Source organism: Pempheris klunzingeri, chromosome 7 (assembly GCF_042242105.1).
Source record: "Pempheris klunzingeri isolate RE-2024b chromosome 7, fPemKlu1.hap1, whole genome shotgun sequence".
In the NCBI taxonomy this organism is placed as follows: Eukaryota; Metazoa; Chordata; class Actinopteri; order Acropomatiformes; family Pempheridae; genus Pempheris; species Pempheris klunzingeri.
Window position 1 is genome coordinate 24,619,371 of NC_092018.1, and position 18,194 is coordinate 24,637,564.

The window sequence follows — 18,194 nt, forward strand, 5'->3', positions numbered from 1 at the left end:
CCTTTCGACTGCTCTCAGTAGATCGGCTCATCCTTTCCTATTAATACCTGGTGAACGGGGCAGTGAAGAAATAGTGTACAGAAATGTAACAGCACCTGCCAAAGTATACCAGCATTTGGCCTGGCGGCTGGTGTTCGACGTTTTCAAACGTGCTAGTGACCCCTGTCGTCATCAGGCTCAGACGTGACACACACACACACACACACACACACACACATTACAATAAAAAGGATGCTGATAAAACGCCACCGTCGTCAGAGAGAGGCAGAAAACATCAAACCCACCCCAAACCCCCCCCGTGTCCCCGAGGCCCCTTCACAATCTCATGCTGCACGTTTTTTTTTTTGTTTGTTTTTCTGTTACTTTTTCCTGTGACTGGCAGGTGTGGACAGAAAATTACAAGGTAGTTACGAACCTGCCTGAAGCCTGGGTACTAAAGGACGTATTGCTGTCAGCCCCAACAGTTTAAGACCACACACAGTCTATTTTAAGTGTCCACAAACTCCACTGTGCCATACAGCACAGGCGGACGACTGACTTGGGTTTCTCAAACACTCACTTCATCTGGTAACGTCGCTGTAAACGCTGCAGCAGGGGCTTTTAAGTTCTTAAGAGACAGTATTTCTGTCTGCAAAAGCAATTTTAAGTGCAAAATACCATGCACAGATGGTTGACTGGTAAGCAGGGCAGAAAAAACACCCTGCATCATGGCAACGTCAGTGTCACACTTTTGGGAGGACTCGGTCTCACTGGACAACTCAATCGATGGAGGAGTGTGTGTGTGTGTGTGTGTGTGTCTAAGTATGTGTGAATAAAGGTGAAATCTCATAAGTGCTTCCCATGGCTCTTGAGGCATAGAAAAAGAGGCAGTGGGACATTGTGTGGTAACATTCTCTGGCTGAAAGTTGTGTTACTGATGGACGGAGGGTCGGGTGGGTGGAGTGTCTTTAAAATCCTCGTTTGATTGGTGCAGAGCAGAGCGGGTGACACCCTGAAGACTGACCGCTGATGATGTGCTGGATGTGGGCAGCTGTCTCGGAGGTGTTGCAGTCTTAATGGAAGTCACCGTGGAGAAAGTCCACAGAGGCCTGGCTGGTGGAGAGGCCTCAGACTTGGTCGCCCTGGCAGGGAGGGAACGAGGGAGGGAGCGAGGAAGAGAGGGAGGGTAAGAGGGAGGGAAGGGGGTGTGGTCTAAGTTGGACCAGGGAGTGGTGAGACAATCTTGGGAAAGGTTGAGGGGAGGAGGAGGGAGCTGGGTCTTGGTTTAGTCACCAGTGTTGTCTATAGGCTGCAGCTCAGCTGCTTGGCCATCTCCTGAGTGTCCTGCAGGCGCTGCAGGCTGGAGCTGGAGTAGCCCTCGTCGCTACAGCTGCTGCGCAGGCTGCCTCGCTCGTCCCCTGAGTCGCTCACACTGCTGGTGCTCCACTCCAGGTCACCCAGCAGGTAGTCCGTCCCCTCCACATCCACATCCAGGTCCTCTGTTGGAACACAAAAACAGCACCGTTAGATGACTGGATGGAAAATGAATATTAATATTTATCTGCTCGGGTTTTTCTGAAGGGTGCTTCAAAGCTCATATAAATACTTTCATTTTTCCTGAGTAAACAAGGCAAGACACATTCTCTTCAGTCACTGGTTCTGTCACCTGAACTGGTGAACTACACACACCAAGAGCCAGTACAGTCAGCAGCAGAGGGCAGCTGCTTTTTAACATTTTAAGTCTGTGTGATATGTAGGATAAATGTATGATACGGTATGCTGTGCACACACAGCAAATCTGTTGCTGAGGCTTCGCGTGTTGCCTTCACCACTCCCAAAGTTTTAGATAGGATAATGATTGGACAGCTTTCTTTTCATTCTCAATACATACATTGCATTAGCGTTTCTCAACAGGGGCAGTGCCCCACCCCAGAGGTGGAAGGGGGTATTAAGGTGTTCTTGCTTTGAGGCGAGTTTACACTGAAGATTTAGATGATACGAGTTATAACTTGCAACTAAAATCTGCCCGTTTACACTGCTGCAAATGACAGAGTATCGTTTCCATAGCAACAACTTTGTACTTCAGAGTGTCTCTCAGCTTTCTGTAGATGGACAGCTTGTGGCGCCGCTCCTTGCTGCCTTCATGGGAACAGGTCGTCAGAGCACTTTCTATGAAATTTCACCAGCAGGGCGTTTCACTGTCTGCTCAGGAAAATGGACGCTCTCTTCCTTGATATCCCCCACGCAGAGGGACTATGAGAGAATTCATTTCTCTGTGAATGTCATGTTATCGCCATGGTTACAAATTTACAAGAAGGATAGTCCGATGTTGGACCTCTGATGAAAGCAACTTAGCTTCTAGCATCCACACACACACACACACTACACTATTCTAAAGCCAGCCACGGGCCACCTGACAAGATGAGACATCGTAACGCCATCAGCTGGCTTGATTCCAGCTGAGACCACCACGGCAACACTTAAACACACACACTTTCAAAGCAGTTAAGCTTATTTCCTTCAAAGACAAACAGGTGTATAATACATGTGCAAACCTGCCACAGGGATCAGGGGGACGTGTCAGTGTACGGAAGTGTGAAATTTATCCCCGTCAAATAATTGCCATCCATGGACACTGGTTCAAGCTCATACCTTTCTGTGTTTTAATTACACTTGGTCGGGTGGAGACAGTATTCATTTTAGCCGTACTAAGCGAAGTGGCATACCACAAAAGAAGGTACTCCACATGCGTGCCCTTTTTACCTTCCAGTAAAAAGAGATAATGGAGTCAAAAGAGGCAGATGGAAAGATGAAGGTTGAGGTGAGCGCCGAAAGACTGTATTAATTCACACAACATGTGGCCTGTTGTATTGAAGCTGATTATTTCCAGGTTGAGAAAAAGCCATAGCCATATCGCTGAGGTCTCCATCTCTCTTTTGGTTACTTGATCTGAAACGTTTGACTGAAAACCACCTTTCTGAATTCATGAGTACTGAAGTTTACTTTGTGAAATTCTCAATAGTCACTTTCTTGCTGTTCAATTCCAAAAGCTTTTTCCAGTATATACTTCAGGTAGAACAATTCGCCTCCTTATATTCAAAAGCTATAGTCAAGCTGCTCATCTAGTTCAAATCAGACCAGAAAATTCAAGTGAAAAACCACATTCAGATATCAAATGTTACAGCTCAAAACAAGGGATGGATGGCACGTGAACTCTGTCTGATTTGAGAACCTCATACAGCAAATGACTCTTTTGGAATTACACAAATGTCAGTGATTATTGAAAATTTGAGAAAAGCGAGAAACGTGAGAATCCAGAAAGATGATTCAGTTTCAGTGAAAACATTTCAGTGAAATAAATCTGGTACCTAAATAAAGAAATAAAATAAAAAAGTTTTCAATAGTGATTAAATGCCAAAATTTGGTATTCAGTTGTTGACAGTATTTACAATTATTATGGTGATGATTTGCCAGACAGTGAGTGTATCGTCTCTGTGTGCCTGTGTGAGAGCTCACCTTGGTCAGAATCGGACTTGTCGGAGGACTGAGTGGAGCCGGTGCTGTCCATGCGGGTCCTCTCCACCCCCAGCTGCTCCAGACGCCTCCTCAGGTGTCTCTGCTCCCGCTGTAGCTGCTCTACGGTGTGCTGAGCTCTCCTATCGCTCTCCTCCAACCTCTGCAGGGTGGGAAGAGAAGAGACACAACACATCAGGTGAAGCTGTCAGAAATGGTGCTCTGTGTGTGTGTGTGTGTGTGTGTGTGTGTGTGTGGTCTCTCAGTAGCAGCTGAGTACTAACACACTGTGGGGTGGCTGTGGCACCAGAGGTGGTGCCAGTTGAAACATCGGTGCTTCGATCCCCAGTTCCTCCAGTTCTGCATGTCGAAGTGTCATTAGGCAAGATACTGAACCCCAAATTGCTTCAGCGTGCGAATGTGTGTGACTGATAAGTTACCTCCCGATGGCAGAACCTCCCATCAGAGTGTGGCATGTGAAAGGGTGAATGTGAATGTAGTGTTAAATCACTCTGATCGAAAAGACTAGAAAAGCGCTACATGCAGTCTATCTACCCTTTACACTCACACACCAGAGCACCAAACACACACGTGTATAGACGTACCTTGATATGATCTCTGGCCTTCATCAGAAGGCTGAGGGTGGTGTGCCGGTTAGCATCTGGTCCTAAGGGAACGAGGGATTTCAAGCGCTCTAAACACAGCCGTAGATGTGCCCGTCTGAAGACAGAACAAAGAAACATGTTAGTTTATTTCAAATCGGATACACACATAGTGTTAAAGTTCATAATGAAATTACTCAAAGGCCTCTTCCTAACTTTTTTCTGGGGTTTCTATCGCATCTCATGGTCTCCATCAGCGGACGGAGTTTACTCTGTACCATAGTGAGTGATGACCATGACAAAATTAGCTAGCATGTTTCCTCAGCACTGTAACATTACATTGCTACACGGGATGTTTCATTGAGCAAACCTGCACAAATCTTTCCTCAAAGACGACAAATCAGAAATGTGGTTAATCAAATATCATCTGTGACATATGTTCGGATCTGAACTCATTATTAATGTCATCTGTCCTTTAATCCACCCCCCCCCCCCCCGGCTCTCAGTCGCTCTCAGCTGTTCTAAACTGGCAGCCTTGGGCGTTGCTAGGGTCTGGTGGGTGTTTGTGACCACTTGACCCTGCTGTTACACAACACACACCTCCAGCTCCAGCCTTGGCAGAGTGTGCATGTGTCTGTATGCCCGTGTACGTGTCTATGTGTGCCTGAGCGAGTGGGTGTGTGCACGTCAGACCCTTTCTCAGAGTGAGTGTAAAAATGTTTTTTTTCGGCAGCTGAGGGCTTGCTGGATGAATTATTCATGTATTGTCTGCTGCAGGTAATCCACACCATCTTTATTCAAATCGGACACATGGAGAAAGGATAGGACTGATTTTACTGTGAGCAGAGGACACACGCAGATATATTCTCAGCCCTTGCCCTTTTAACACACACGCAGAGCGAGTGGATCCCATGCATGCACATACAAAGCAGTATTCAGAAGCTGAAACCAAGTACCAGTTTCTCAGCTGACTCAGTCCAAAGGGCATGCAGACTGTCTTTACATAACATGGAAATGCCCTTGCCTGTGTTGTTCTGACATAAGGGTTTAGTGGGGCTAGCTAATGTTTGTAAAGCAGACTCAGCACAGGTCACCTGGTGTCTTAACTGAGAGAAAAACACCACGGGCGTGGCTATAGCATACAGCACTGCCTCAGCAACAGGTTATTCTGGTTCAGTGTGGCTTCAGCGCAGTAGGTAAGTATGTATGTGGAGCTATAGGCTTGTGTGCCATCAGCCTAAGGCCATAACCTACTTTTCTCTGCTCCACTTTCTTAGTGTCCCTTTTTCGTGCACAAACTGTAGTTTTCCACACCTATTTTGACTGAAATGAGGCGAATGAGCGAGTTGAATTTGTTGCATAACAACAGTTGCAACAGAGTCGTCCCTTCCAACCCAAAATGGTTTCTCCTGCAGCAGCCTCTGAAAAGCTACACCAACATCAAACTAACTACCACTAGGTCAGTGTGATGTACTTGCATGCCAGACTGGCAGTAAATCACCACCACTCCTCACCCTTTGACCCCAAATATTAACTGCCCGTGACTAGCTGGGAGAGATGTGCGTGCTAAAAAAAAAAAAAAAAAAAAAAAAAAAAAAGGGCAGGGTGGTGGCTAGAATCGTGTTACGTGGACGTAAACGTGCACACTCACATGTGCGCTCTGCATGCAACAACAGAGAGGAGGAGAATTGTACAAAATAGGACTTCAAATGTAGTATCGGGGTGAGGGGGTCATTACACTCCTCGGGCTTCGCTAGCAGTGGGTCTCCATGAGTAATTTACTGGGATGGCTTTCTATCATAAAGTTACTGGTTGGTGAAAATGGCTAAAGGCTGTGAATGTTCTCCAGTGTAATATGACGGGCTGTGGTTAGAATTTTGACTTGTGCTTCCACAGAAATGTTCATGCATATTCACACACATGCAGAGGGCTAAATCCCAGGCACAGGCCACAGTGTCATGTATTATTCAGGCTGTCCGCTGAACTGCTGGTTTAGATCAACTAGCACAGGCAGGATGGAAGCACTGAGAGTGACAGGGACTCCGATAGCCGCCCCCCCCCAACAAAACCAAACCAAACATATTCTAGCCTAAAAATGTATGCCAGCAGCAGTAGCAGCAGTTTGACTTTCGTTTGGGTCCATTACAACCAAGTCACAGTCTGGTGTCATGTTAACATTTGCTAAATAGTAATAAACACACGGTACAGCAGAGGCTGATGGACATGTTATTAGTATTGGACAAAATGTTGACCTGAGGGTGGTGGGTGAAAGTCAGAGGATCACAAAAGTGATTTCAATTCATCCTCTGAGGGCCTTGAACGTCTGTATTAAAATTTCATGGAAAACCATCTGCGAGTCATGTCAAAGCGGCGGACCATCTGATGGACAGAATCAGCTCTAAGGTTTTGTCGAGATGGCCCATTTGGGTGTTATTGAAATGGGGTGAGCTGCTCTCAGGTGTCAAAGAGCACGCCGCGTCACCTGATACAACCATGATAAAAGTTGTTTGTTTAAGTTGCAGAGGATGGGGAAAAACCAAACTATTTTATTAGTGTATGTATGTTATCCGGGCTGCGAATAACGCCTACGTTCATTGTAGGAGGTTATTTTCTCTATGAATTTCTGTTCTAAAACATTTGGGTTAAGCCTCGTATTAGCTTCAACTAAAGCTAGGAAATATGATATTGTGTTCCGCTTCACTTCCAGTGAAATAGCTTGAAGGAGAGACCTTTTAATGGCCATTATGGATAGCAAGCACGACCCGTTTCCGTGAACAAATGGGCACCTGATTATTGTTTTAACACAGACTTTAACAGTTGCGAACCTTCCCGTTAATGATATGGCTCATATAAACACCATACTCCTGCTTCAGCTCATAATTTAACTGTAACGTCGTCTTCAACTGGCTCGTTTTGGAGATACTTTTACCCAGAATTAAGATTAAAAAGCCAACATAAACTTAGATTTTAGTACTTAGGATGACTGGGCTATAACTAAATTGATATTGTGAAACGTGAACTCCTCATAAATAAATATAAATGATTCATTTTTGTTGTAACATTTAAACATATATTTTCCATTTCATGAATTTCCATTTTACAATATCAATTTGACATTCTAATCACAATTTTAATCTGATTTACTGTTCTAAAATTGTAATTATTCTTTTTTTTAATTTTAATTGTGGGTTAAGTCATCCTCCATATTTACTAATTACATTGGTAAAAATCTGATATGACAATATTTTCCTATTGACAACACTTTCCATGTTGATAATGGTAATGATAAAACAGCAAGAATTCAAAGATATGCATTTATATTTAATACACACAGACAGTTTTACTCACCTGTTCTTTTCCATTTCATTATGTGTAGACCTGTGCAGAGAACACATAGAGAGAGACGCATATTAGGAACCACACATAGAAACAGAGCCACTAATTAAACAAGGTAAGGTTTTCTCTCTGTGTGCCATCGGTGCAGTCCAAGGCCTTACTGCAGGGGAGTGAGTGAGAGAGAGAGAAAATGTGTGGGAGTTTATGAGCAGTCACAATGGCTGACAAGATGAGATTCTATGAAAAAAAGAGAACATGCTTGGTATTCTGTTGCTCGATGCTTCTTCTACGGAGGAAACTAGTGCTTTTTTTTTAAAGGACCATACTTGGATACGTGACGAGGAGGCCAGGGGTAAACATAGTAACAGTAACTAGAAACAGAAGGCAGGAGTAGGAGGAGATGGGACTGTGCCCCCTCCATATTGCTTGGTTATCCACTGTGCATGTAACACTGAGTGAGGTGGGGTTGGGGAAGACACACTGCTGAAGGTAAACAGGGAGATGGAGGTGTTCTAGTGGCCAGCATGACTCCTGCATTGCAGTGTTAAAGCTGCGCACGCACGCGCACACACACGCACACACACACACACACAAGAAGATGCTTTTTGGAATGAATGTGCTGGCCTGACGTGTATTAAAAGGGGCGATATGTGGTCGCGGCGTGGCAAAAGGCAAAGAAGAAGGTCCCCTCAGCATTCCTGAACGCTCATCTACCTCCACCTGAGCTCTTAACCACCCCCCCCCCCCCCCCCCCCCCCCCCCCACTTTAGGTCCCAAAATAGCCAGTGCACCCTCAGGTCTAGGAGGCCCAACACGGTCACCAAGCCACGTCCCAGATCCTCAGAGCACGAGCGCACAGGCACGCACACTCAGTCTGATAAACACTCCCGCTCTCTGTCTGTCTGTGTCTGTCTGTCTGTCTGTCTCTCTCCCCCAACACACACAGACGCGCGCACAGGCACACACACACAGGCACACACACACACACACAAATAAGTTTAGAAATACTGTGTTGCACTATCCTCAGTCACTACCTCTGAACAGCGGTGGGTGGCATGCCTGTGTGTGTGCTGCATAGTATCATCTTGTTACAGCCTTGGGTGCTCTATATCTCACTTGGCCCCCTCTAGCCAGTGTGCATTCCGGCGCAGGGCAGACAGCCACTGGTGACATAACAGAGCCAGCAGTGGAATGAGCCCACTTATTCGGGTTAGAGTTCAGGCTCTGGGACAGCTCCCACCTCCTGGCCCGGTCCTGTAACCCTCTGCCCCCTCCACCCAACGTGCCCACGACAGCTATTAAGTACGCAGCGATTCGGGATTTCGAACAACGTCGATTACTGTATGGTTGGATCTGTGGATCTGTACATTGGATCTGTGGTCTCCTTCAGCCTTCAGTCTTCCCATACTGATCCCTGGACAAGTCTTATTACATGGGCCATCATCTCTGTGCAGGTCCTTGATGGAGAAAGTTCAGATTATCGCTGAATTGCAGCAAGATGCTTCACCAGTGCATCTTTCCTTTGGCTCAGTCTACAACAAGATTCTTCTACATTAATCTACCAATAACCTGTATTTTCCCTGTTGGAGCCGTTCTGCAGGCTCAGTAAAGTGAACCACATCAGCCTGAACAAGAACACAGGTTGGTTAGCGTGGAAAGACTCCATTTGCCTGCTCAACAAAGACAGCAAGATCACTGTATGATTTCCATCATGCACTGTAGTTACACAGTGTGTGTGTGTGTATGTATGTATAGTACAGGGTGGGGGAGGACGCTCCATCTATGTAATGGAGGAGCTGGTGCTCTCCACTGCCTGCCAAGAGTGAGAAGTAAGCAGGAAAGACACAGAGGGGTGGAGGTGGTGACGAGAGAGAGAAAACACGAGAGGGAGAGAGAGATGAGGGGGAGGGGGAGTCACTACTACTGACACACACGCACACATACACGGCAGAAACACTGCGACTCCCCTCCCCCACTACTCGCACATCCTAGAAACAACAGGAACTGGAGGGGCTTGTACATACTGGTTTGAAATCTCAACAGCAAAACACATATTATGCCTGATCAATTAATGGCCTGCACTCTGGCAGAAATCAACCCTCCCCCCAAGCAACAAATTCAGTCATAGTGCTGGTCTGCCTATCAATGACCACACATCATCCCAGACCATGTCAATTCATCAGGCCAAAGCAGAGACCCTTGTTAATAACACGTGTGGCTCTGCTGCCCTTAAATAGTAATGAGCAATAGCTTATAAAGTGTTCATAGCTGCTAATGGAGCAGCTGCAGATTAACATTACATTTTACTTAACTGGGAACAGGAGAACCTGCAGGAGCTAGGAATCTACGTGACGTACAAAGCTAGTCCCACATTTTCTTAAACATGCACGTCTAAAAATAAAGTGCCACTTAAGCATGTTGAGACATGTTCTGAGCTAGAAGCTGGCCTGTTGGGGCACTCTGCATCCTGTGCTTTTTAGTGCACGGCGCCAATGAACAGCGTTGAAAATTTGTCACAGTCATTGACAGTTTTGTCAAGCCCATAATGCAGGCTAACAGGCTAAAACAAATATTTGAGCAACACCAAGGTCCTTCTGAAGAGCAATGTCTTCTGTATACACACAATGCATGTAAAACGTCTTCCTGATTATCAAGTACACTAGTCAGCTAAATTCAGGTAATCATTCTGATTTCTTACATTAAATTTTGACAGCTGACTTGAGCTAAAACCATAAGGCTATTAAATGATTACTTGATTGACTGGAAATGAATTAGCAACCATTTTGATAATCTAATTTAATTTCTTCAGGTAATTTATAAAGAAAACGTGCCAAACGTTCTCTGGTCGCAGCTTCTCCAATATGAGGATTTGCTGTATTTTTTAGATCACTTGTATATTTAATTGGGTTTTGGACTGTTGGTCAGACAAAACAAAAGCATCTGAAGGTGCCACCTTGAACTCTGGGATCTTGTGATGGACCTTATTTTCTTTTTGTATAGATTATAATTGTGTCGATTACATGCTATATTGCAAAAATAATCAACTAATTCATTAAACATTTACCACACTGAGATGTAGATGGTGCTGTTGTTCAGTATCAGGGGTGTGCTTGTATTGTATACAGCAATCTTTACATTCACAGCCGTTAAAGCGACAAGGGGTTACACAAGGTAAAAGACCTGTACAGTATAAACTTATTTCAGTGCTTCACTGTCAGAGGGAGACAATCAGTCCAGTAGAGGATGGATGATTGACAGTACAGTGGGTGGCATGTCTGCCCATTAGAATTGGTTAACCTGCATTTTGACCTGGCTGCCATTCTATTCTTCTGTAATTCTGCAACATCCTGGCATTTCATGGCAGCTTCCCACCTAATATGGCGTTTATTATACATATATTTATCAGTTACCTCCGTCTCCACACCCAAGGCACTGTTTATGTCATCCTTCTTCATTTGTTTTCATTATTATCTTTGATGAGGGGGGGCACACAACAGTGGATGGCAGCATTATTCCATTGTTGTGAAGTAGCAGGTCCCCCCAATGTCACCATTTATCTGAAAAACCTATTTTCATCACCGTCTTCTTTATACTGGCATGCCAACTTTTCTGCATCAGTAAAGCATAAAACTCTTTTTCTGGTGTTTCCGGTGATGACCTTTCATGTGCAAATATGCTTTTATGGTTGGATGTGAACTCGTTTTGGTCAGAGAATCTAGTTCCAAAACGATCAATGAACTCGCTCATGCCCTAACTCACTACACTAATACGGAGTATGTCCTATTCTGCACAAGATTATGAAATCCAACCTGCAATCTAATCAAAGAGCTCACAGTCCCATGGGGTATGGATGCAACTCATCAAGTCTTGGTATGATTGCCTTCTGGAATTCTGGTACCAGGCTCTGAGGTTGTTTCCATTAGGACGACAGGAGGTGTCACGACATGCTACCCTCACTGAAATGTCTTCTGCAGTCACCTTGACTGCCCCAGTTTGCCTTACCGAGTGGCCATTCGCTTTAAGCCAGACTGATGTTTGCTGCTGTCACTCACACGCCTTAAAGTAGACGAGAGGAAGTCAAAACATGGCCTTAGCCAATAGACTCACACAAACACATGTATGTAGCCACCGATTTCAATATCAGAGGACCGTTTCTGTGGTGTCACGGACAAATTAGTCATTAGGTATAGAGAGAATCAGGGCTGAGAGGTGCCAACAGTTTCACATTTTGATTTTAATTGCAAAAAAAGGATCCCAGCAATATCAGGCTGAAAGAACACAATGTGCCTTCTAAATATACAAATGGGCTCTGCATATCTACAGCATGTACTGTTGACAGATAACCTGGTATGTCTTTGATGTCATACTGCCCTGAATTTAGGTGGAGAAGCTCTTCAAATAGAAAATTATAAGTATGATTTGTAAAATATGAAAAACAATCTAGGGGACAATGGAGTGGGGATGTTATGAGCACCTTGTAGCAGAGCTGAAAAACAGCACACAGTATACATTTTCTGGCCACAAGGAGCTGAGAGGTGTTTACCTGCTACTAGTGTTCTTCTTGCTTTTGCTTTTCCTTTTCAAGCTTTCCCTCTCTCGGCTGCTGATGAAGGGTGGCATGGAGGCATAGCCATGTTCAGCTTCTGAAAGCAAGTTAACAACATAGTGGTTACATGTCCAGATATCTGGCAATGCAAACTATATAGCCATGGTGAAAAGAAGCCAAACCAGTCATTAAAAAAAAAACAAAAACCTGCAAATTGTGCCACATTTGATCTTTGGCCTTTCGGAGCTCAGTAGCAATGTGTTGTGCTCAAGTGCAGGCATGCAATGAATGGATGCCATGCAGTATATTTATACAGTATTTTCTCCCCTCAGCCTGGACAATGATGTCATCCTGAACTGGAATAAACCCCACTAGCAAACCACAACAGAGGGAAAGGAGGGGCCTCCACGAAAACAATGTCTCCCTGCACATCTGACTGCATCTGCCACATATGCATCCATTCTTTCATTCTTGCACATTTGCAGTATATTCCCCAAAAATCTGAATATTGATTAGCACCTTCTTTGGTTAGGCGATGCATGCATGTGTTGTGGTGCATTTGTGTATATAATACATGCCCCGATCATTTGGTGTAAATAAAATAAAATAACAGCAGCAAATGGATTTAGGATAGCTTTGAAAGGTCAGGTGCATAATTTAGCGTGAGTTGATGGGGGGAGGGGTGTCATTGTAATTTTTCAGGAATACAACAGACCGTTTAAAAAAAACAATATAATTACACTTTACCTCGTTCCCTGCGCTCAAGGAACTCGGCTGCTTCGATCAACATCTGCACCAGTCCGATCGCCGCCATTTTCAACAATAACACTGATATTAAAACAATCCGATGAGGGATTCCGTGGACGTACACAACCTGCTTCGGGTCCTACCACTGGCTCTCCTTTTCACACCGTGGGGGCTTTCTGTTCAGTCAGTTAGCGTTTCAGAAAGGCGAGAGGTAACGTTAGAGTCGCTGCTAACGGGCGATTTAAAAGTTAAAGGTCGTTAATAAAGCACCAGCCAGTTTAAAAAGCCAAACTAGTCTCTTCTTTAATGGCTGTTGAAATGGTTCAGGTGTGTGCTGTTAGCTGGCTGGTCGAGGCTGACACTTCTTCAACAGCAACGGCTGCTCTAACTGTTAGCTTAATGTCGTCGGTTTTCTAGCTAGCTCTCCGACAAAACGGTTTGTTGACAAAAACAAAACGAATGTCTGCTTGGCATAGAAAAATAAACCGAGTGCTGTTCTGCTTGGCAAAAAGAAGAAGTTGGCTGACGTTAGCGCCAGTGATAAGTTGTAAAATTAACGATGGAAAGTTCTTGCTAGCTCGGTTGGATGTTGTAAAGATTCAGTCAGTTAAAACACAAGACCGTCGGCTTGCTCAGTTGACAGACTTGCCTGGTGTTGATGTGAAATGAACAGAAAAACGAGCTAGCTGGCTTAAAGTTAAAAACCGACGATGTCATCCAACCTTATCGGCTCAGGGCTGTGAGGCTGGCTAGTTTTGTGCTGGTTTATCGCTGGTCACCCGTGACACGTCGCGCTAGAAACGCAGATAGCGACTGACATCAACTGAGGAACAGTGTGTGTTTATCAAACTGCTTCCAAAATAGTGGCTTGTTGATCTGGACGACAGCTAACTACTGTACTTTACCACAAAGCTTCTGTGTGCTGCCATATTATTGGGTACTGGACATTCCTAATCAAGCTCCCTTTGGCCGTTCAAACCGTCAATCACAGAGGGGCGTCTCCACTGACTGCCACTGGGGGCCTGGGGCCGCCATTTTGGTTCTAATCCAAATTGTCTACGCAGTGTTTTGAGCCATTATGGACTATTTCTCTGCTGCACACTGGTGCACCGTGATTGGTTGCTTTATGAAGTTGTTAGCTATTGGCCGCAATGCCCACGAGTTTACAGTGACAACGCCCGCTTCTGACAGAGGCCACGCCTCTTTGCCATGCTGTTTCGCGGTGTATGTCAGTGATTGGCTCCCGTGGTGTTGTCTTATTTCGTGCTCTGGGATTGGCCAGACTCACACGCTCCCTTGGTCTGGAGCTTCTCCAATCACAGAGCATGTATCCGCGCAGGCGCACTCCCGCTGCTTTCGGGACATGATGGCAGTGAAAGCTCGATTCAGAATGAGACGATGTCCATTTAAAGCAGGAAAAACTCTGGACCTCCACAGGACAAGATGGAATAGGTTTATCTGCTGTTAAACGTCCTTCGTCTAGGACTCCATTTAATCCTTGAACGAGAAACCAGCCCGTAACACACAAATAAGAACAGTAAATGAAATGAAATCGTGGGGCCAACAGAAATCACTATAAACAAGCTGCATACATACACTCCAGTAATAACTGAGTGAGGGCAAAGTTACATTTAGGCAGCCAGTTTCACCAAGTCTAAAATACTACGACCACATTGATCAGTTTGCAAATGTTGAGTGCCATGATGTTAATACATTACCAATTACACATCAGAAAATGTCCCTGTGCAGAACTGCAGATGCAAGAGGCAAAGCTGGCTTTAAAACCACGTTTATTTTTAGTCAAGACTGCAACCACACATTTTAAGATGCTTTTAATTTCAAATAAAAAAACCCAAACACTTCAGCAACACAGAGCTCTACCCACCGTGTCCCTTCTATTAGTACTCAAGTGTGGCGAATCACAAACACTATTATTTACATGTATGTGTTCACTTACAAATAAGGTATGTACACAGAACGGCTGCAAAACACAGAGCAGGATTGGAATAACAGGGAACAGCACTTTATCCTCTACAGTGGGGAGAGTGGAGGTAAGCTTCTCGGCTATCACGACGAGCTGCTGATACTTTCAAGCGATGAAGTCCAGTGGTCTGTTGAATCCACCTTTTCTGTTCATGTACTGCCTAAAAAAATAAATATATAAGAAAACATTACATCACTGTTACCCTCGCAACACTTGCAGATTACATCATCGAGCACCAATAGGAGAGCCGGGCTCTCGGCATAGAAACACCTGCAGAGGTGATTGGCTACAATAGCAGTGGTTGATGCTGAGAGCGCTCACAGTGAGGACACCGAAACGTTGATGTTTTAACTCTGACTAACAACGGGGACTGAATAACTTCAAAAAGATCACTAGATAATACAACCAGGGGCTTATGAAACCTGTGGCCATGCACAGCACTACTGTGTTGCTGCACGACCTATGAACAGCTCCGTGCAATCAGAAACATCGCAGTTAGTTTCTATTGTCGACGTACCTGTATTTCCTCTTCATGGTCACATTGACAGCAAACGCATTCACTGATCCATCAGTTTTCTTCCCCTGTTTGAAAATAATATTAGTGCTGCTCACACACATAACATCACATGTTGAAGTTCAACTTAATTAGTAACGTTTTACTAACTAACAACATCTAACAGTCTCTGCTTGGCTTCCACTGCTCCTTTTATTTAAAAAACTAATTTATGAAGATAATTTGCAAGACAAACCTGCAAAAGTGAAGAAGAAAAAAACTGCACTAAATGTGCAACTGAGAAGTAATGCACAACTAGGTGAAGAGATTCTCTACACTGTGTGTTGTACTGTTCTCACAGAAAAACCATGACAGCAGTGTTAAAATGGAATTTGACAAGATAAATATCAATATCCAATCTGCAAATTAGAGAACGGAAATGAAATGACATGTCTGTTGTCCAGTAAAAGTTATTCCAAATTTGGATTTGTACCTTTTTCAGCTCCTTTTTGTAAATTGATAATGAATATGACATTCATCATACCTTCAAAAACCACAGTGAAAGGAAAAAATATGAGGCATTCATCATGTGTGTGTGTGGAAATTCACTGACGAGCAACTGGTACATTGTGCAGGCCCACCGAAATGAATGCAAAGAAACAGGATGCAGCCTTAGCTTCTCGGCTTAGCTGCAAACTGCACCTCCCTGTGGCTGCACAGCACAGCACAGCACACCTTTGTGCTCTCACCTTGGTGGTGTCAAAGGAACCGAAGCCCATCTGTTTCATCATCTCAATTTCCTCTTCTGTTTTGCCCTGCATGTCTTCCGCTGTCAAAAAATGAGGGTGTTCAATTTTGGCAAAAACATAAATGTTGCACCTGGAAGTGTCAGAAGCACAGAAAAGGAGAATTTCCTCCTCAAATTATACATGTGCAAATAGCTGCAAATTATCCATCCAGTACCTGAGATCTGAATGGGCTTTGCCACCTTGTCCTTAGCGTCTTTTTGTCTCGCAGGAGAGAGGGAGGAGGAGCGATGACGTCTGGGAGACCTGCAGAGGGAACACAAGGATGACTGCAGGATGGGTTACCACAACTAATGAGAGCAGGCACCTCCTCATCAACCTGAAGCGATTGATAGTGTTCATGGTTTGCTTGCTGTTGAAGGTAAATCTGCTCGTTCTCAAAAGAGCAAACAAAATCCTAAATGCACAGCAAACAATCTGAGACATAATGCTTTTCTATGAGAATTTACTAGACAGTATCTGATTATTGGGGATCAGCTGGCCTGGGTATTTAAAGATCGACTCTGATATTTTGTGCCAATATCCAAAAGGTCTGAAATTACCATTGATCCTATATTTTTGCAGTGGCCAAAATCTAAATGGGTCGCTGCAAGCAAAAAAGAAGAAAACATATCTGGTCTGACCACTGCAGTCTTCTCAAACTGCAAGACTGTCTTCTCACCTCGAACGCCTCCTGTGAGGAGAACGCGAGCGACTTCTCCGCCGCTCTCGGTCCCGCTCTCGAGAACGAGAGCGTTCCCTCTCCCTTCGCCTTCGCTCACGCTCCCGTGAAGCTGAGCGGGAACGCCTTCTCTCTGTGGGAAGGGAGGAAATGGGATCACGGCATTGGCAGTAAACAGGAGAATTTTATACCGGGAATATTGGCATCCACCCACTGTAATATTCTTCTCTAGTGTTGTATGTAGTTTTCTTTTACAGCATGAGAATTTGGATAGGCTCTAAAATTGCCAGTACATTCTTCAGGTATTGTTGTTAATCATTAGACACTACAGCGTTGTCAAGATATATTTCCTTTAATCTCTAACTTTTGACCACTTAAAGTAAAATCCAAGTGGTCGAAACACACAAGCATACAGTTGTTGTACATGAACATTAAGGCTCTGATCTGAACTATTGAGCCTTTATGTTTAATTAAGAACACAATCAGTCATTCATGAGTTAACAGTATTCTGTAAAGCACGTTTGTGGTTGAGAAAGATGTTACAAGACTGCTGCTCAACAGCAAATCCTTTGATAGCAAAGTATCACATGTTCAGACACTAGATGTCAGCATAACTGGCAGATTTAATCCTAAACCATCACCACCAGTCTTTGATGTTAGAGAGGATGTGATATTATTAAGTCTCACTGTCTCAGATGGGATGCACGTGTAATGTCTATTCAAATAGAGAATATCTAATTCTCCACGTACTGACCCTTTACACCCACAGCCTTGGTACAGCTGCAGACAGACACACTGACTGATCTACTGACATACTCATGAGAGCTAGAAAACAAACAAACCACTGATAGCAAAACACTTATCGCGTTACAAAGCAATTTAATACCACTTTGCTTTTAAACTGTGTAATACAACTGAATAATGAAACTAAGGTTAATATTACGTCAATAACTACACCGAGGAACGTGCGTAGGGCAAATCAGCTTTATTTAGATAACCAGAGTATCCTCGATGTAACTTTAGCATATGTAGCTAGTTCGGATAACTTGCACAAAGGTAACTTTCATGTTATGACTGACATTTTAACTGCACAAAAATCAGAGTTCGGGGAAGGAAATGCATTTATTGACACTTTCCCGTAAACACATCTGTTTTCTCTCAGTTTAAAAGGGGAGAAACAACATTGTCGGAGCTGCCAGCTAACGCTAGCTACGTAGAGCTAACGTTACCTAGCTGTACTGCTAGCTATTTTACGTAAAACCAAAGATAACTTTAGTTTCCAACCTCGTCTTGGGGGGGTTCGACTCCTGCTCCGGCCCATCTTCACAACAGATCAAACGTTACCTTCGTAGGTCAATGTGAGACAGAACAGAAGGCAAGTTAAGGTGAGAATATTAGCAAACCGTAAGCTGTTTGTTTGTCCTACACATTTATGGCTGCTACTTCAAGCCAGGCTTTCTGTTGTTCTTGTGGTTGATGTGATACGCGAACTTCCGGTAGCCTTTCAGCATAAAGGCGCCCCCTACC

General features: G+C 44.2%; 2 protein-coding genes across 2 annotated transcripts; both read right to left on the reverse strand.

Annotated features, from left to right (window-relative positions):
* Nucleotides 1-335: 335 nt before the first annotated feature.
* Nucleotides 336-13,591, reverse strand: mxd1 (MAX dimerization protein 1). The gene is made up of 6 exons (XM_070833651.1): nucleotides 12,724-13,591; nucleotides 11,974-12,073; nucleotides 7,443-7,472; nucleotides 4,098-4,212; nucleotides 3,496-3,655; nucleotides 336-1,478 (listed from the first exon to the last, which is right to left on the reverse strand). Exons 1-6 carry the CDS (start codon nucleotides 12,788-12,790, stop codon nucleotides 1,282-1,284), a joined length of 669 nt encoding a protein of 222 aa, XP_070689752.1. The 5' UTR covers nucleotides 12,791-13,591; the 3' UTR covers nucleotides 336-1,281.
* A 905-nt stretch (nucleotides 13,592-14,496) lies between these two features.
* snrnp27 (small nuclear ribonucleoprotein 27 (U4/U6.U5)) lies at nucleotides 14,497-18,124 on the reverse strand. The gene is made up of 6 exons (XM_070834067.1): nucleotides 17,952-18,124; nucleotides 16,668-16,800; nucleotides 16,164-16,252; nucleotides 15,950-16,029; nucleotides 15,225-15,289; nucleotides 14,497-14,867 (listed from the first exon to the last, which is right to left on the reverse strand). The coding sequence occupies exons 1-6, from the start codon at nucleotides 17,986-17,988 to the stop codon at nucleotides 14,813-14,815; spliced, it is 459 nt and encodes a 152-aa protein (XP_070690168.1). The 5' UTR covers nucleotides 17,989-18,124; the 3' UTR covers nucleotides 14,497-14,812.
* Nucleotides 18,125-18,194: the final 70 nt, after the last annotated feature.

Coding starts and splice junctions, on each gene's coding strand:
- mxd1 (XM_070833651.1), bottom strand. CDS start 12,790: ATGGCGGCGATCGGACTGGTGCAGATGTTGATCGAAGCAGCCGAGTTC. Junction 4,213..7,442: donor AATGAAATGGAAAAGAACAG/GTGAGTAAAACT, acceptor TTCTGTCTTCAG/ACGGGCACATCTACGGCTGT. Junction 1,479..3,495: donor CAAGTCCGATTCTGACCAAG/GTGAGCTCTCAC, acceptor GTGTTCCAACAG/AGGACCTGGATGTGGATGTG.
- snrnp27 (XM_070834067.1), bottom strand. CDS start 17,988: ATGGGCCGGAGCAGGAGTCGAACCCCCCCAAGACGAG. Junction 16,253..16,667: donor CCTCACAGGAGGCGTTCGAG/GTGAGAAGACAG, acceptor TTCCCTCTGCAG/GTCTCCCAGACGTCATCGCT. Junction 15,290..15,949: donor GTTCCTTTGACACCACCAAG/GTGAGAGCACAA, acceptor ATTTTCAAACAG/GGGAAGAAAACTGATGGATC.